Raw genomic sequence first — 20,394 nt, 5'->3', positions numbered from 1 at the left:
AACAATATGTTTGATACTTTTTCTTGCACTCCTTGACTTGACTTTCAAATTTAAATTTCACCGAAACATACGCCCATCGATTTTTATCTACACAATGACACCTGTAATGAAAATCACAATTCAAATTGCTCCAAAGACCTTGACATTTTCACAATGTGAATAATTTTGTTCTGTTACTCAAACAATTATCAATTTCATTTTGCTATTTGTAACGTCTTCAATTAAACTGTCTTGACGTAAGAATAAAAATATTTTCAATCGGCGCATTGTTGCGTGTGACTAATCTACCATAGAGCTTGAAGATCGATTTTACCAGAGCTAGTCACATTATCGGAAACTCTTCTCTGAAATGCAAGTAAAAACTATTTAAACCAATACGGTGTCCATCTGTGGATTAGTATCCGTAATTGAATATCAGGGGGGTTTTTAATTGCGCGAATGGAAAAACACTCCAGTGCTTTAATTTAACACCAGCAGTGCATCGGAAAGAAATCCTATTACCGTGATTAATACGTTTTAATGTGACCGTATCGAACAATCGATGTCCCATTCAGTTCGGAAGATCGGAGGTAAGTGCAATGTTCTTTGGTATGTTTACCGGGTATATACATTTGCAAGCGATTGCCCCCCAACGAACGTATAATTATATGGTTCGATTATATTCTTGTTTCAAGGTCTTATTATTATCAACGCCCAATGAGTATATAATTTAAGGATTTATATTGAATTACAAAAGCATACGGACAATCAGGCGGAACAAATCAAACTTTTTTCGAACTGAAAGCAGAAAATGCATTTTTACTAATTACTTTGGAACTGTATTTAAAATTAATTATACACATAATGAAACCACTTACCAAAGATTGGTCTCCCAAATTATTTTACCAGTGAAATAAAAATGATATTTCACTATTTGAAATAGTGAAATAACATTTTGATATTTTTCTCTGTACTGTTTTGATTTTAGAGCGCTCTCAATTCCAAGAAACAACAACATCATACATAGGGCTAGGATACAATTTCAACGACGTCATTTCCGGAATGACGTAACGTTCGCATACGATTTGAAGCGCTTTTCGGAAGAAAACAACTATTTATGTTTAGGCATATAATACAAAGAAAACCTGTGTTTTTTTTCAGTGCAATATCGCAAAATATTTTTTACCTCTTGAACACCGAGGAATAAATATTTCAATCGTTGCCGCTCGCGAAATATTGCTTTTGTTGCTCACAAGGTAAAATATATTACGGTCTTACACTGATACACGTCATTATCCTCTATATATTTTTCTACGGTCTTATGTGCACGTTAATTCGTCAATTCAAATCAGAAAAGCTTTTAAACGTGGAACAGCCACCAACAATTTACTATTCATGTAACAACTATTCCGCAAGTCACGGCCAATGTTCAAAATCAAGATCAAAAGCGTGTTTGCAAGCAATCGCCATATGTTCAATGGATTTAATTCATGTTGATATTAAAGAATAAAGTGTTAGATGTTCAGAACTGCACCGGTGAAAATATTGTTGTAAGTGAGATGTTGTCATTCACCACAGAAATGGAATTAACTGTCGTTGAATGCTGCACTTTTTCAGCATTCGCGTGTGGGGTATGTGGACATGTTGATTTTCTGGCCGATTTTCATTGTAGTTACGCCACCCCCCTGATAATAAAGAGAAAACACTGGACCAGTGGCTATGACTGTGCTTTGAAAGTTTGTTATGTATTATGTATTATTAATTAGTATTAGAAGTAGTAGTAGTAGTATAAGTAGTAGTAGTAGTAGTAGTAGCAGTGGCAGTAGCAGTAGCAGTAGCAGTAGCAGTAGTAGTAGTAGTAGTAGTAGTAGTAGTAGTAGCAGTAGCAGTAGCAGTAGCAGTAGCAGTAGTAATAGTAGTAGTAGTAGTAGTAGTAGTAGTAGCTCTAGTAGTAGTAGTAGTAGTAGTAGTAGTAGTAGTAGTAGTAGTAGTAGTAGTAGTAGTAGTAGTAGTAGTAGTAGTAGTAGTAGTAGTAGTAGTAGTAGTAGTAGTAGTAGTAGTAGTAGTAGTAGTAGTAGTAGTAGTAGTAGTAGTAGTAGTAGTAGTAGTAGTAGTAGTAGTAGTAGTAGTAGTAGTAGTAGTAGTAGTAGTAGTAGTAGTAGTAGTAGTAGTAGTAGTAGTAGTAGTAGTAGTAGTAGTAGTAGTAGTAGTAGTAGTAGTAGTAGTAGTAGTAGTAGTAGTAGTAGTAGTAGTAGTAGTAGTAGTAGTAGTAGTAGTAGTAGTAGTAGTAGTAGTAGTAGTAGTAGTAGTAGTAGTAGTAGTAGTAGTAGTAGTAGTAGTAGTAGTAGTAGTAGTAGTAGTAGTAGTAGTAGTAGTAGTAGTAGTAGTAGTAGTAGTAGTAGTAGTAGTAGTAGTAGTAGTAGTAGTAGTAGTAGTAGTAGTAGTAGTAGTAGTAGTAGTAGTAGTAGTAGTAGTAGTAGTAGTAGTAGTAGTAGTAGTAGTAGTAGTAGTAGTAGTAGTAGTAGTAGTAGTAGTAGTAGTAGTAGTAGTAGTAGTAGTAGTAGTAGTAGTAGTAGTAGTAGTAGTAGTAGTAGTAGTAGTAGTAGTAGTAGTAGTAGTAGTAGTAGTAGTAGTAGTAGTAGTAGTAGTAGTAGTAGTAGTAGTAGTAGTAGTAGTAGTAGTAGTAGTAGTAGTAGTAGTAGTAGTAGTAGTAGTAGTAGTAGTAGTAGTAGTAGTAGTAGTAGTAGTAGTAGTAGTAGTAGTAGTAGTAGTAGTAGTAGTAGTAGTAGTAGTAGTAGTAGTAGTAGTAGTAGTAGTAGTAGTAGTAGTAGTAGTAGTAGTAGTAGTAGTAGTAGTAGTAGTAGTAGTAGTAGTAGTAGTAGTAGTAGTAGTAGTAGTAGTAGTAGTAGTAGTAGTAGTAGTAGTAGTAGTAGTAGTAGTAGTAGTAGTAGTAGTAGTAGTAGTAGTAGTAGTAGTAGTAGTAGTAGTAGTAGTAGTAGTAGTAGTAGTAGTAGTAGTAGTAGTAGTATACCGCACATGAATAATACACTTTTTTAAGATTAAAACCTTCATAATTCGAGCTTAAAGATCCAGTGCCGCTTAGTTTCAAATAACTAGAGATTTCTCAAATAATTTCTGATAAAGTCCCGAGGTCCACACGATACTAGATTAAAAAGGAACGTATGTGGAATAGTAACGAAATCCCTAACTTGACCACTGACTCACTATATGCAAATGAGGTAGATAAGTGGGAGAAGCATAGCGTTTCGCCAACAGTATTTGAGCATTTGCCGGACTTGTTGTAGGTTTTAGACTGAATCAATAATTCCGGTTACTCATGTTGGTTAACCATGGTTATCAACAATTGAAATGTTATTTGTTACCAACCGAAAATCAACGTAGGGTCAACTCGCATGACTTGTATATTGCTCTTCTCAATTTCTATTTTATTTATTTAATTCTAAAATTAACTTCTCTCTATACAGATATTGATCCCTGTGATAAAGCGTTCTTTATCACCATCGATTCAGGTAGTGTTAAAGATTATGAAATTAATTTTATTGTCGGTTAAAAAAACACACCCTACTACCCTGCTTATTTACGGAACATGAGCTGTACGCTAAATACACAAACATTTGCATGAAACGCATTTTATAATTATTGTTTGATGTTAATAGTTGCTCTCTTGTGTTGTGTTGTTCGAGTATTTCAGTTATGTCATTACCATACTGCTACTGAATGACGCAAAACCGGGAAAGAGGGCGCAACATTACAGAAAGTTCAATGTGCCTAACCACCATTAGAAGTCGCCAGACGAATACACCGGAGAATCCTAGTCCTGTGAGGCTCTCATAGACTATATGAACGAATGTGATTTTGTGTCTTCTAAGCAGAATAGGCAATTCTCATTATATCTTACTCTTGTGCAAAGATTTGTGTACGTTGACCAATACGACAATCCCCCGTTGTACTGTATTTGTAAGCGTTCGACAATACCTACTTATCCAAATTTAAAGAACATTTATCAATAACTTTTAAAATGCTTTTAATTAACTCGACTTATCGTCTGCTTCTGTGCACTTGTTGGAGGGCTTTATTTTGGGCCACGTGACTTTGTATGCGTAGTCTTTTCTCTAATGGCGTGGTGTTTATTACCATTTAATTGATTGCAAAACTATATAGGATCACCAGTCATCACAATTTAATTTGCCTTTCAATAGAACTACCAGGGAACTATCTTATGTGGTGATACGACCAAATTTCGATAGGTCAACAATCACGACCATGTGTTACACGCATACGCTTTTGTTTTTCCCTTGTTTATAAATTTTAGGATGATCGGGATAAACAATTGAAACCTCGTGAGCAGGTATTTCTTTGCATCAAGACGGGTCTAGTATTGCTGTCCACGTGCACACCTGGCCACATTGTTTTAATTGTTTCGCGAGATTTATATTGTTTCGGTACAAGAATGGGGTCATTTGGCGATACCATGAGCAGATACCTTACCTTAATTTTATTGTGATACATGTTTTTTATTGCATTTTTTTAATGAAAAAAAATAATTTGAGCATTTGAGTCAGCAAAATGAATACATGTCTTTATTGAAACTCAACAGAAGAAAACAAAACAATTTATGAAATTACGAATTACCTACAAAGCGAAAGAAATTAATTGACCTTGTTAGATTAAACTCGATCAAAATCAGTCAATCGATGAATTTCTTTCCTTACACTTAACAGTTAATCGTTTATAAAAATGTTTAGTAGTTATACTACTCGCTCAGTTATACTACACGCTCAAACAGCGTGAAGTAATGATTTAAGCATCACCAATTTAATTTTGTGTCCATCGGATTATGGCCGAGAAAAATGATAGCGAGTGAGGAAAATACCAAAGATAGAAAAACAAAACCAATTTTTCTATTTTGTTTAAAAAGGGTAGTAGGCGAAGGCGAAACCATTACTTCACATAATTTTTATATCAATATATATAATCATTAACTATTTTAACTTAATACTCCATTGATTGAAGTTTGAAGAAATACACCGCGGAGTGTAATCATATTATCAATATTTAAGTATATTCCGCAAGTTATATGTAATAAGAAAATATAAAATAAAAAGAATATTCCTCTCATAGTTACTATTCTCAAAACTCGCAAGACATATTTAAGAGGTTTCGAAGTACTATTTGTACTTTTATATGTAGCTACCCGTACACGTGGAAGTTGCAGATGACATTTAACGGCGTTCACCTGAAGGAGTAGTATTAAATGCTTTCATCGTGATTTTGTAGCTCTTGCAGGGGCCTACTCATACCAGTAATCCTGTATGACGTGGATTTCACATTTAAAATTGTCCTAGATTCCACCTGCACGCGTTAAACTTCCACAAAGTGCACATTCCTGGATGACGTAGATAACAAATACACTATTGTCCTTGATACCGTTTGCACGTAGTAAACTTCTACAAAGTACACACGCCTGGATGACGTAGAAAACATACTCGCAATTGTCCTTGATACCGTTTGCACGTAGTAAACTTATACAAAGTACACATACCTTGATGACGTAGCACTGAACAAGCAGTCCACACTTACTCGTACCCGTACAAGAAGCGTTTCGCAACCTCTCTAGTATGCAATTATGTTTGCGGTGTTTCAGTCAGATATCGAACTCGTATATCAGCCCTTCTGAAAGATGCAAAGACCTATTCATCTTTCTGTGTAGAAAGACCTTGTAATCAGTCGATATGAAATACACATATTCTTCTAAAGCATAAATCTTAGCGTCTATAGTTTATATATATTTTACTGGTTTCAGTGTACATAACATTTCTCATCGCACCCGGCGACCGGCCCCCCCACCACCCACCCACCCTAAATTCCTCCAAGTTCAATTTTTATTTCAATATCGGAGAAAAAAGTAATAAAATACGCCCTTAATATCATTTTGAACTTGAAAATGTTACAAACCTTTTTGAGGAGCACCCCCCAACCACTGCCAACACTTTAAACCAAATAAATTTCAGTTCTGAGGGAGGGTCGCAAGACAAAAGGTTACGCCCCTAAATTGCGCCCCCTCTAACGTTCAAAACTATATGAATATAAGATAAAAAAGACACTTAGATATAAATACTGAGGGAGGTATTACATAACAAGTGTGTGATAGGATATATTAGTATCCTCGTTGTTAAATAAATCTCAAACTCCGCGCAGTGTTACTTCCCTTGCAGTACAGTAATCACTGCCTTCACAAATATCACGTGATGATAGAAACGGCACGTGATTGCAATTTACAAAATGGACGGAACACCTTTAAAAGAAATTCCAGCAACATGTTTCATTTGTTTAGGAAATAAACGATTTTATTCCATAAAAGGAAAAAATGCAAAACGTTCGATACATGTCTGAATAGCTAACAACACATCCATGTTGATATTGTAATTTGTAAATCCTACTTTCAATTTGAAAAAAGACCGAACATTTCCGAATGTTTTTTTTAATTGTTATTTTTTTATAAAACATATTATGCCTATCAACTGGCGTAAAGTAATTATTTAAGAAAGGATATAAGAATAAATATATATGATTAAAAAAAATGCCATTAAAAGTTTTCATCCAATTTTGGATGAAAATCTTGTGGTGGCAGTGTTACTGTACTGTTTACAAAGGGAAGTAACCCTGCGCGGAGTTTGAATAAATCTAGGTAGCCTAAGTTGGACCCTATGTTGGCACATTGAGAAAAAAAAAACAGAAAGTAAACACATCACCATACTTTATCCAACTCGAACGTATGGTATTTTCAGATGCAATCATCAAACTAAATGTAATAGATAGAGGATATTTGTTTATTTCAGTGTAAGATCGTATTTTATTTCATGAGTGTCATAGAAAAACATCTTTTCTAAATGTAGTTTTTCTATGAGCACGAGTGAAATTAAATCCGTTTCTTTAATGCTTATTTTCGGAGTTTTATTAGTTTTTTTTATTTATTTCTGAATTACCCCCTTTTTTGAAAAGGGTGGTTTATACGCCGCTACCCGTGGGGCGCCCCTCATGCATAATTATAGCTGTCAACTTTTCTATTTTCGGTTTGCTGAGAAATACTTCTCTGCTATTCATTCTTATAGCTTATTATTCGCGCGTTTTTTAGTGCAAAGCTTTCGTGAACAGTAAACAATGAAGTTTTATAAGTGCACATATCTTCCAAAAAATAATGAAAACGCTTTTATTTTAAGTTGAGCATGAATACATAACCAAATTACTACGCCGCTATTTAATAAATGAAAATTTGGAAGGTCAAATGTGTTAGCAAAACAAATGCGGACACTCATTGGATTTTAAATATTCTTCTTAGTTTAAGACTGCATGTGTTTCATAGTAAATTAATATATAGTCATCTTACTGTTAGAGACCAGTCTGTTTCGCTTGAAAACAGGTTTGTTTTCCAGATAAAGAGTGAATGCCACGCTAGTTTGTTGACAAATTTTGAGGTGTGTGTGGGGTAAAAAATATCGGATTATCTGTAAATTGTTGTGTGAATTTTCCAGGAAGCTCATTTTACGTACTACAAACAGTTCAAAATACATTTGAACGATGATATAAAATTATATTTATGTTCGAATAGTTATTTTTGTCTGTAATGTGTTTGATATGAAAGCAAATGTTCGAACATTCCGCTTCAAAGATCAGGAAAATGTTTGAAAAACGGGATAACCGGTAATAAACGGTAAGTTGTTTTTTTCCAAATATATATTTATTTAAATTTATAAAACATTTATTTAATTTTTAAACATTTTTTTTTTTAAATTAATATTTTCACTGTTGTTATTTCACTGTTTAAACCCCATATTTATCGTAAAGCATGAAAGAAAACTCCTTAATTTCTCGAGTTAAGTCGTAAATTGAAATTATCTTTGTGTCATATTTTCGGAATTTTGCTACATATGTGAGTGAAATGTATTGAAATCAGTAATGAAAAAGGTACACAAAGTTGAGGAAATGAAAACAAATCGACTTGTTCCATTAGTGTCGTTCAGTTTAGATTCAAGATTTTTGAAGCTACGACTAAAATTGTATCCTCTCTTATTAAAATAAAGTAATTAATTTGTTTGCTTGTCATATTTCTCATATTTAGCTCAATCATAGCATTGTATGCGACAGTGTGCTCATGATGAGCCATTGTGCTTATCTGTAGTTATGCGTTATTCATCGGCAATATTTATCTGGACAGCATCCACATGTTCCTGCCCAACCTATATTGGTCTTTGTCAGAACGTAAATCGTCCGAAAATAGTTTACGGAGTCAACTATGAGAACAATATTGTAACACACGGTGACATCAGAGATCACACGTTTGAACAAATGTGTATGGAACTTCGTTAGATTTCTTGCTTTAGGTCTAGATCAAAGCCAATCATGGATCAACCTAGTAAATCTTGGCCGCATAGACAAAACATTTGAAAGAAGTTCGCCGAGAACGCTTTATAGAAACCTCCTATACAAAGAAGCGCTACAATAAAGCTCATCATAATTTTCTGTGGTGAGATTTTTTTCTATTGGTCAACATGTTATCTTTGTAGCAGGAAGCACTTTTTAAAAGTTGATCATTGATTTTCTGTGTCCTCCGAATAAGCACTCTATCTACACAACTCACCCGAGGTTAACACTCTTAAGGCTTCATGAAACTTTGTCATACTATTCTCTAGTACGAAATATGAGACTAGGTTAAATTTCATTATTGGTACGATTGGGTCATAAAGTAGGTAACTAGGTGATATAAATTTATTACTTACTCTAAAAGGACATATTTTCTCTTTTGTTCTTGATTAAAGACTACGAGGAATAGTAATTAGGTGCAAAAGGCATATATTTTTACCATTGCGTTTAGCTGTCAACAATAGTTGTCTGTCTCTGTGACACACAAAATACATGATTAATCTTATTTTATCTTCGAACGAAAGAAGATCTGTTTGAAATATCTTTCAAAATCTCATCTCTGTAATAAGAATGCTTCCATGGAAATTTTCACAAATTGTATATATCCACTTAACAGTGTGGATATGTTATTTACATGACAACGCAGAGGATCAACAAACTATGAAAAATATATAATTTTATTCTGATTATTTCATAATTGTTTCTAACATGATGTGCATAATTTACATTTATATCTGCTACATTGTCTATGCAAAGGAGAGCTGTAATGTGTTTCTTAAAATGGAAATAAATGAAGTGTTGTTAAGTTATTAACTGATATGTAAAACTTTAATAGAACATGTAATAATATCAAACATTCATTAAGTATAAAAGACTATAATACTAAAAAAAGACAAAAGTATGGTGATATCACACTATACAAGTTTATCTTATTTATTGCTTGTAAGTTTTTCTAAGAAAAAACATCAGTAACATGTCGGCATGCAAACAACTTACGGAATCCTACCCTGAAATAAGCTGTTCTCCGATAGCTCCATAATGTAACAAGTTTATAGCCTGGTGAGCCTGGTGAGCCTAATACATCGCCAATTATTTGCAATAATTAACTTGTAGCATTTCTATCTCTGAATTTTATTTTATTAGAAAAAAATTAACTAGGCAAAATTTCTTAGTTCTTTACATATCTACTAAGTAACAAGTACATGTTTAAGATATATATGTTTAATGCTTGTTATAGCTCCCAAAAATTGTGATGTACACTCGTTGAGCGCGCACGAGTACAAGTTTTTAAAATGTCAACTTCCTTACTGTAGACCAAATACATTGGATGAAAAGGCAAAGAAATTTTACAAGAACAAATATTACCAATGAGGTTTGAAAGTGCAATTTCACATACTTATAAAAATGTTATCAGTAAATTTTAGTACCAACTATTGTTTTTTAAGTCATACAGGAAAAGCAATTTTAGCGACATTTATGAACGTTCATTTTTTTTTATCATTTTAGACAAATTTCCTTTGCAGCTTTTATACGGGCTCTTTTCTACTCAGATCATAATGTTTCTTGAAAAATAATGATGTGTACAATGCCATATAAATCAGAATCTTAAAGGTAACGGATTCCAAACATTCATCTGCATGTTGCACTTATGATCGAAATAAAGTTTGCAATATGTGTTACAGAAATAATACGGCAAAACTTGGAATGTTCATGGATTTGAGAAAATAATGATAAAATCAATGGATGCGTTAAAACTTTGAGATTTTATATAGATCAGTGGGCATTACCCAGTATACATAGCTCAGTTAGCGTTACCAAATATATATATAGCTCAGTGGGCGTTACCCAGTATATATAGCTCAGTGCGCGTTACCCAATATATATATAGCTCAGTGGGCGTTACCCAGTATATATAGCTCAGTGGGCGTTACCCAATATTCATAGCTCAGTTGGCGTTACCAAATATATATATATATATATATAAATTGGCAGTTGGCATTACCTAATATATATATATATATATATATATATATAACTCAGTGGGCGTTGCCCAATATATATAACTCAGTTGGCGTTGTCCAATATAAATAACTCAGTGGGCGTTACCTAATATACATAGCTCAATGGGTGTTACCAAATATTTATAGCTCAGTGGGCGTTACCAAATATATAATAGCTCAGTGGGCGTTACCCAATATATAATAGCTCAGTGGGCGTTACCCATTATATGTAGCTAAGTGGGCGTTACCTTATACACATAGCTATAATGATATTATAAATTGTCATCTAGAGTACAAGAATCGCTGCAAAATACACATGTTAATCAGTTATGGTTACAAAGGCATCAGGCCCCATATTCTCGAACAACATTTCCATATAACAATATCACGGTAAGACCCTTATATTTGATTTGATATTTTTTTTAATATTTTAAAACCAGTTTTCATACATTTAAATGAAGTTGTATTAAGCTTAAGCCAGAAACATGTTACTTCGAGAAATTGGAGCTAGTTAGTACTTAATAATACTAACAAAATAATGTCATATTCGCAGAAAACCAAGACAATACTATTATCTAAATAAACAGCAATACTTGTGACATAAATCACCACCAATTTTTGTACATTCTGTCAGTTTTGCACCAAATAATAAATGCAATTGGAATTGTATGGCATTAAACAGTTGCTAATATATTTCTAGACACGAAAACAATAATGGTAATTAAGCAATACAAATGAAATAACTTAAAGTGACACTCTTATTCAAAATCAATTCACACACAATGTATAACAAACATACATTTTGAGTGATAAAGCTATAACTACTTACTAAATAATGCTTTTATGGAAAATATTAATATTAATTACTGATAACAAGATTTCAACCGTGTATTTAATAAAATAAAATATTTACTGTTATCTACTATCGTCTCATAAGATAGAAATATCGTATTTTCTGCACATTTATTTCAAATTGAACTCGGTATCCTTCATAAGAACCATTGTTTTCGACATTTATTCATCCCTTTTAGTATATCAACACCATTGTATTATTTGTGGGTAAGAGTGAATCTTTAAGCCGTCCTTGTTACGATCTAACAAACATATAAAAGGTAAAAATATAAGGTAAAACTTGAATTAACTGTATTGATTTTGTTTCTGCAAATTCAGAATCATTCTGTTCTCGACCCTTTTCGCCTGTGTTATTACTATTCAGTATTAGATTTATTTGATGTATCATGTATCACGGATATAATTTTCTTTTTAATCCTTCCAATAGTTCACTGTCCTATGCGAATTCGTTTGAATTATCTCCATTCGTGACATCTTGATCTGCATTTGTGGAAGTTACCTAAATATATTTTCCGATTGTAACCTATGTTGGTATAACGGGATTGCAGTCGTTTGAAAACTCCGTCACTTCCGACTTGCTATGATATTTGAAAGATTGATTTTGTGTGCTGCAATCTTAGTTTTCGGTCGGTATGGGCTCCTTGTTTGTTTCTTTCGCGTTTATGCAGCAACTGAGTAAGAAGAATAATGCATTCCATGTGTAAATTAAATAATGTTAGTATGAATTAAACAAAGCTGTTGTTCAAAAACTGTTTTTGATTATGAAATAATACATGGCTAATTATATTAATATGCCATGTTAAATGAATATACTCTGGGAAATTACCGTCAATTCTACTCTGACTTCTTCCGGTTTAACTGACGTCGTCTTTTCTTTCGCTTCAGATCGTTCGAGCGTTCCCGTTTCCGACATGTACGTTCCTGTTGTATTGTCTCTGGAACGGTCTTGCACGCCCGTTCTTTTCTTTAAATAATGAAAGCGAGCAAGTGTATACGTAAAGTAATGGAGCGAACAAGTGCATATGTAAAGTAATGGAAACGAACAATTAAACAGTTATTAAGACAGTTGAAGCGAACAATTACATATGTTAAATAATGAAAGCGAATAATGTAACATGTAGTAAGACAATAAAAGCGAACAATAACATATGTTAAATAATGAAAGCGAATAATGTAACATGAAGTAAGACGATAAAAGCGAACAATAACATATGTTAAATAATGAAAGCGAATAATGTAACATGTAGTAAGACAATAAAAGCGAACAATTACATATGTCAAATAATGAAAGCGAATAATGTAACATGTAGTAAGACAATAAAAGCGAACAATAACATATGTTAAATAATGAAAGCGAATAATTAAACATGTAGTAAGACAATAAAAGCGAGCAATTACATATGTAAAATAATGGAAGCGAATAATTAAACATGTAGTAAGACAATAAAATTTGTAAAGCATTTGAAGCGAACAATTTATTATGTGAAACAATTGCAGATATAGATACTGTTAAATGTATAAGACCCAAAATTAGGATCCAGAGCAGTAAATATTCTAAATCTAAGGTATACACTATTCAATGGCGTGAATTTTAGGATGATTGTCCCATATTATTTTGGTATTATTTGGATGAGTTTTGTTTGCAGAAAACTAATATTGTTTTCCAAAAGTTATATAACAAAAGATTTTGCTAATAAACAAATTTAATTGGCTTTGAAAAATCAATAAATGATAAGGAAATATGTCATTAACCCACGAATTCAGTTGAAGTAAAAACTGTAATAACATTTTTAGATATACGTTCGGTCATTTATATTACATATTAGTAATCGGCAAATGATACCAGCATTATATGAGGTCATCAGACATCCAAATATGACATTAAGGTTAATGAGGGTGTCAGAGAATTAAATTATTTGTGGGTCGGATTCCTTTAACTTACTTGAAAAAAAGGGACTACAATATACAAACTTACTTTGCGTTCATCGTTGAATTCTTCCAGTGTTCGCCTTCGTTCTCTTGAGCGTTGAATCGCCCGTTTCAGCTATAGATTAAAATGTTGTAAGAAGTATACGTCATATCGAAATATTCAGCATCAAAGGAGACGAAAGTAAAATTGACCTGGCTACATTAAAGAGACTCGTTCAACTTTTGTTCATATTGATTTATTTTGCTTAGATTTGTGAGAAATAAACAACAGCATAACAACCAACAATAAATGGTAAATACTTTTTGAACAGAACTTTGTAAATGCATTCCTAAGTCTTACGATGTTCAAGAGCGTTACAACGGGTTCTTTGCGTAAAAGAGCAATTCCTGTCCCAGTTTAAAGTTATTATTAACAGTAGAAAAAAATAAATAAGCTTTTTGATCGAATTTGTATTTGTTTGCAATTTGTTTCACTCATTGACAATGACATACTTGTCATTGGCACCAAATTGAGTTCTGCTTTAAGCGATGCAGTCTGTAAGTTTTTTCCAAAACCAACACAACTTTCGTAACAGAGTTGTATTTTCCTAATTTCAATTAAAATGCTAGACCGTCAATATCAAATGAAAAAACAACAAACAAAAACATATAAGACCTTAAATTACATATACCTGTTTATTCAGAAGACAGTGGAATATGAAAATGAACACACCCTGAAACAAATGACAAAGATGAATCTGAAAGCATCAGGTCTTAGACAGTACAAACAAGAGCAGACATAGGCAGACATAGGCTGCCATATCCCCGCCAAATTATGAGCAGTATCAACTTCCCCTTACGACCAAGGATAAGATTGAAAATTAACAAAGGGCAATGACTATAAAAATGCACAGAGTTATTGTTTCTGTGCACTGCACTTCTCCTCAATGAGATTTATCTGTCAATGAGTTTGAAGTCAATATCTTAAAGACTTTTCAAGTTTGGCTCCGGACAAAAAAGTATATAAATTAACAAAGGGCAATAACTAAAACATACTGCACCCAGAGTAATGGTTTCTGTGCAATGCCCATCTCCTTGATGAGACCTATCTGTATATAAAGTTTGAAATCGATACCTTAAAGACTTTTTAGTTATGCTCCGGACAAAAGAAAAATATGCAAATTAACAAAGGGCAAAAACTAAAAACATATGGCACCGAGAGTTATGCTTTCTATGCAATGCATTATCCTCAATGAGTTCTATCTGTTCTTGAATTTTGAAGTCAAATCCTTAAAGACTGCCCAAGTTATGATCCGGACAAGATTGCCCGGACACACGCACACGCATACACACACACGCCTACCATTACTATATCCCCATTCGCCTTTCGGAGGCGGATAGCAAACAATATATATAATCCAACGCTATAATATATCATAATTATCTTTAACCGAGTATAATGAAAGAAAATTGGACTGGACTTGTTGGAAATTCAACTGTACTTCTACAATACTTAGTATAAACAGACAAATAAAACAAAAGCAAAACTACAATTACCAACAAACTAACCTGTGACGCGTTAAAAATACAAAACACAATTTGAAACCACTGAGTTTTTTTGTTCACAGCAAAGAAACCAAAGACCCAGCCGATGCCCATCATTGGTAACAGCACTGACAGTGCCGTAATCGTCATTCTGAAAGGAGGGTTCAAACATGGTTCGGTTTAAACATATAACATCTCATGACAAAAGCAAACACTTACATATATTTCAAAACAAATGATTAGGAATTTGATTTTAAGGTAGACATTCATAAATATCGTTTTCTTCTGACATAAATAAATATGAATTTGATTTAAACCTATAAGCTTATAAAGATCATCTTCAAATGTTAATATTGTTTATGGTTTCGTCCCTGTTTAAAAAGCAATGCTATAACACTGAGGCTGCGCTTACCCCAATATCATTAAAAGGGTGTAATGTGTAAGTGTAGCTAAGCATACAAGTCAGAAATCTCATTTTCTCATTGCGTGTATCGGTAGGATAACCTACTCTCGCATTTAGTTTGAACACTGTCTGGTGATTGTGTCATCACTGTTCATCTCGTACGTGTCTACTAATACCTCTATGATGTAGACCACAAATGTGTTCTGGACAAAAGCTTATAGTTTTTAAAACATGTACACACGAAGAAAAGGTGTGCACACGTCGCAACCTCTCTTATAACAAGAGGACCAACTTGGCCATATATCGTTCACCTGATTAGAATTAGCCACACGTCAGTGGTAATTAAGGATGTTTCTGCTCACCAAGGAAGTAAGTAATTGACAAGTAATTTGATAGTTGATTAGTAGGTTGGTCCTTGTAAAGGAAAATCAATATTTTTTTCTAGGCTTGTCAGCTGATTGTTCCCAGGGATAAAGGATGTGATGACAATGGAGGGCGACTGTTGCTATGGCAGTCAATGTTTGCTAAGGAAGTCATTGGAGTATATTAATGTAGGTAGTTGCTTTCAAAGAAAGTGGTTGCTAAGGTAGACAACGGTTGCTTAGGAAGTCATTAGTTGCAAAAGGACGTCATTTGTTATTATGGATGAATGTAGTTGTTAAGGAAGCCATTGGTTGCTAAGGAGGTCATTGTTTGCTAAGGAAGCAAGTGGTTACTGAAGAGGCCATTGCTCGCTAAGAAAGAAAGTGGTTGCTGAAGAAGTCATTGGTTGCTAATGCAGCTATTGCTTACCTATAAAGTAAGGGGGTGCTGAGTTTTTTTTCTGGTTGTGAAGATGGTAATTTGTTCCAAAGGAAATAATTGGTTACTAAAGGAAGTAATCGGTTGCTAAGAATGAAGGGAGTTGTAACGGTTGTCATTTGTAGCGAAGGAAGTCATTTTATGGCTAAGAATGTCATAAATAAAAACCTATTTGTTTGTTAAAGATGTAGGACGTTATATTAAGTAAGTGGTTGTTTGTGTCATACGGTGTTACTTTACATTCAATCAAAATATTTCAAAAGTATTGTATCGTATTTTGTTTAACTACCAGCTTTCTCAAATTCTACTCCGCCCCGTAAATTAACGGTATAATTACCTATATATGTAGCGTAGCAGAGTTGTTAGATATCCAATGGTATTGTTTGTTAACCTTAAACTTGTACGTCAGTGTTTCATATTAACCAATCAACTTTTATCTACTTTCATTTTTCAAGTCAACAATTTAACCCGATAAATCCATTTAATATGCAGATAGTTGTTTATATTACTGCAGGTTATTTATTAAACTCCATTATTATGTGTAGATCGATTGTATTATAGGTTTTTAAATGTCACAAGATGTTTACATGGTTTCAATGTATTTTATTTTAACGACCGCATCATTGTTTACCTTGTCTGACATTGTGTTCAAGTATTTCTACCTGTTCCATATTATAAACGTTATTATTTATACATTTTTGTAGATGCTATATATGCTATATGTCCAGTAAACGTCGTAAGCGATTGAAACGGAATATTCCGTGTTCATTCTGTTTCCAGAATCTACCACCCATTTGACGCCAGAGGAGTACCGTTGACATTTATGCCTGGGAAGTAATTGGTTTCTAAATAAGTGGTTTCTTGGGAAGTCATCAGTTGGTAAGGATGTCATTTATTGCTAAGAAAAAAAGAGGTTGCTACGGAAATCATTGGTTAGTAAAATGTATAGCCGACTGCCATAAGTGATTTAGTACAAGGACAAGGAAACTTCAAATGCATTACTTAATTCTGTCAAGAGTTTCTTTGTTCTTTGCGGCCTGCGTGTTGCATATCTTTACCAATACAACCAATATGATTATACCATTGACCTGCAATAATACAATAAATATATTGCTTGAAATGACAGAAATTGTATTTAGCTACATGCCCACCAGCTCTTATCAATTGTTCCAAATTTGTACATGATGATTGCAAATACAAATTACAATAATAAACGATGGTCTAGAACATTGAATAGAACACGCTATTACCAAGATAACAAAGGCAGCTGGTCCCGCAAATGTCCAAAACATCCAGTGATCAACATCCAGCCAACAACTGCAACATTTTGATGAATATCATACACATGCCACATTTTTTTTTACATCGTATTAAAATAGACAAAAATGTGTCACGAATAGGACGATGGTTCATGACAATGGTTATAGACTACATAAATCATTCTTCGTAAGTTGCTTTCGTGCCATATCCCTCAAGCTTGGAAATGCTGGCAGCAGTAAGCACGACAGCTATTGGTGGCCCTAACAAACATACAAAAGAAACCCACGATGTGTTTACAATATATACTGGATAGATATATAAATCAAACCCCCGTTACACTGAAAGAACATGTTTTTCCGCACATTACCCGGCAACGTACGGTTAAGAACACTCGTGCAGTGTCGTTCAGATATCGATAACAGTCGAAGGAATGTCACCAATTCGCACATTGGGACACTCTAAATGTATTTTACAATAACTTTCAACAAAAAATGTTAAAGAACTATTCGATATCCGTAAATTTATCAATCATATCTTGAATACAAATAGAAACCATTCATTTGTGCCTTATCAACCATCATCCATACAACTTTACTCCTCATAGTGTTTATGTAAATTGGAATTGCTTACTTTGGACGTTGTTTATTTGTTCGTGAATTTATGTACTTGTATTATGGGCTGGTGGCCTTTTCTACTACATGTAATAACAAAAATTGGAATTGAAATTGAGTTTGATCGTATCGTACGTTCACACGTATATTTGTAATTTTAAGCAGTATTTATTTCGAAAACTACTGACGTTATCGGTCTTGAAAAACACATCGTGCTTTCCATAATCGCCGCGAAAAGCCAATAGTTGCCTGTGGATAGTTTGGTCAACCAGTCTGAGAGCACGGTATGAGTACGACTTAGTAAGACGTAGCAGGAGTTAAAGCGAAAAGTTGCGACATGAGTACAGTATGAGCACTGCTTAGAACGATACATGGCCAGTAATGTACAAGTTTATGCGATAAATTACGACTTAAGCACGGAATGAGCACGATTCAGTACAATGCATGACGAGTCATGTACGAGTTAAAGCCATATGTTGCGATATGAGCAAGGTACGAGTACGATTTAGCATGATGCATGACGAGTTATGTACCAGTGTGTTTAATTTTGATTTGCAAACAACGCTTTCAATAATTGCCGTGAAAAGCCACGATTTGCCTGTGGACAGTTTGATTAACCAGTTTGAGAGCACAATATGAGTACGACTTGGAAAGACGCATGGCGAGTAATGTACGAGTTAACGCAATAAGTTGCGACTTGAGTACGGTATGAGCAAGTCTTAGAACGATACATGGCCAGATATGTACAATTTTATCCCATAAATTGCGAATGTAGCAAAGCATGAGTACGATTTAGTACAATGAATGACGAGACATGTACGAGTAAAAGCCATATGATGCGACATGGGCAAGGTATGAGTACGAATTAGTACGATGCATGACGAGTTATATTCCAGCAAAATCGTTGCGACATGAGTACGGTATGGGTTAAATATGTGAATCTGATATTTGTAATACTGCAGTTCAAGTAGTTTTCGTTTGTTTTTGAAGTTCTTGGTTTCTGAAAACAAGTTAAAACAAGCTCGTTGTTGTTGTGTAAAACACCTTCCTTTCTATTATTCTGATAATCATACTGTTTATCTACATTTGACAGGTTCTTACTTAAGTAAAGCTTCCCTGCTTGTCAATGTAGTTTCCGTTGTTTTATTAAAACAATTCAATTCCCTCTAACGGTTATTGCAAAACAATCCAGAATGATCCAGTCTAATAACCGAAGAACACGCGCGCAGTGTTGTGCAGATGTCAAATACACTCGAAGAACACTCCAAATATCCCTGTTTCTATTACCTTTCAAATTCGACATAAACCATATTTTGTTTCTTTTTAATGTGCTGTAACCCTCAAGTTCGAGATAGCTATTGGTAGCACCATTTTTTGAATGTATTTTGTACTGCTATAAGTTTGAGTTTGTACTATATGATGCGATAAGTTGCACTCGTACAATCTCGCAGAGTTGATGAAAACACTTGTAGAACACTAGTTCAGTGTCGCATAGATGTCGAAAACACTCGAAGAACAAACGTGCAGTGCAGTTCAAACGTCAAATACACTCGAGGAACTGTTGTTTCGTGTCACATAAATGTCGAATGCACTCGAATAACACTTGTTCAGTGTCGTACATTTGTCAAATTAGCTCGAAGAAAAGTCAGAGTTGATCGGTAATCAATTCGTACAGTAAGTCTCAATAAGTTACATGTTGTCTGCTTGTTGGAATAATTTGACTAAAATTATGAAATCGCCGCAAATCGTCAAACCTCGTAGCAGTGCAAAAGAGTTCTAACTAACGCAATAAAAACATGTCACAATGTATAGTTAAGTAAATGTTATAGCTAGAAGATCACATATGTTTCAAACAAATTTTAAACATTATTGTTTATTTTCTTCGGTAGGCCTTATCCGCTATAGTTGTCAAGTGTTTAGAAGTTTTGAATACACAAGAAGAAGCAATCTGGATGGATATCTTTTTAACGAATTTTTCAAAACGCGTTAGCATTAGAAGACAGGATAACGTTTATTTAAATGGAAAATGATTGTTTGTCTTTAAAAGAAGCAAATGAATGGAAATCTATTTTACCAAAAGCCAAGAAGAAGAACACGACAAGTTTGTTTTTGCCACTCTTGAAGACAACGGCGACGGCAACATACACGTTGAGCCCGACGGAAAGCATGGTGAAGAAGACGGTCAGGAACACAACGTGCAGGGAAACGGCGATCCAACGACAAACGGTCTGTGGTAATAATAATGAAGGAGAGATTGGTAACAGTTTTATCAATGATAATACACATGTTTTGTTTTTATAGTAAGTGCATCCACAACCTCAGTTCGAATGTTATTTAAATCACCACGATAGTGGGGGACGTTACCATTTTGTACAATGTTGCCAAGAGACAAACGTTAAATAAAAAGCGTGCAGTATATGTAAATAACATTGTTATTTACCCGCGTGTAGGGTTACTAAGTGGTTAAGCTCCGCCTGCTTGATTCCGTAACGATGTTGGAGTAAATCAATATACACAATCAAAGGAAACACTCTCGAACATGGTATGAAAATAAATGTTGGGGATGGCCAGGGAAAAAGTAGTTCTATGGTGC

The 20,394-nt window shown here is 34.0% G+C and overlaps 1 protein-coding gene and 1 long non-coding RNA gene across 6 annotated transcripts in view; one reads left to right on the top strand and one right to left on the bottom strand.

Moving 5' to 3' along the window:
- LOC128242563 (uncharacterized) overlaps positions 1-3,581 on the top strand; it is a 35,107-nt gene extending 31,526 nt beyond the window's left edge. Inside the window, exon 7 of the long non-coding RNA XR_008262638.1 lies at positions 3,465-3,581. This is a non-coding gene — a long non-coding RNA (uncharacterized LOC128242563). The remainder of the gene's footprint in view (positions 1-3,464) is intronic.
- Positions 3,582-9,082: 5,501 nt separating this feature from the next.
- The window catches only part of LOC128244786 (deleted in malignant brain tumors 1 protein-like), a 49,640-nt gene continuing 38,328 nt past the window's right edge, over positions 9,083-20,394 (bottom strand). For 2 of the 5 annotated variants that reach the window (XM_052962861.1, XM_052962863.1), the window contains 9 exons: positions 19,876-20,029; positions 17,383-17,450; positions 17,181-17,249; positions 16,933-17,018; positions 14,751-14,877; positions 13,874-13,915; positions 13,249-13,317; positions 12,100-12,237; positions 9,083-11,944 (listed from right to left, as the gene is read on the bottom strand). In XM_052962861.1, coding sequence (XP_052818821.1) covers positions 11,852-11,944; positions 12,100-12,237; positions 13,249-13,317; positions 13,874-13,915; positions 14,751-14,877; positions 16,933-17,018; positions 17,181-17,249; positions 17,383-17,450; positions 19,876-20,029 — 846 coding nt within the window. In that variant the 3' untranslated portion in view covers positions 9,083-11,851. Of the gene's footprint in view, positions 11,945-12,099; positions 12,238-13,248; positions 13,318-13,873; positions 13,916-14,750; positions 14,878-16,932; positions 17,019-17,180; positions 17,250-17,382; positions 17,451-18,912; positions 19,523-19,875; positions 20,030-20,394 lie in introns of those variants that run through there. The other 3 variants (XM_052962864.1, XR_008262991.1, XM_052962865.1) reach the window with 3 other exon arrangements.

The sequence above is a fragment of the Mya arenaria genome, chromosome 8, assembly GCF_026914265.1.
Source record: "Mya arenaria isolate MELC-2E11 chromosome 8, ASM2691426v1".
Lineage (NCBI taxonomy): Eukaryota > Metazoa > Mollusca > Bivalvia > Myida > Myidae > Mya > Mya arenaria.
This window is presented reverse-complemented; position numbering and strand designations above follow the sequence as displayed.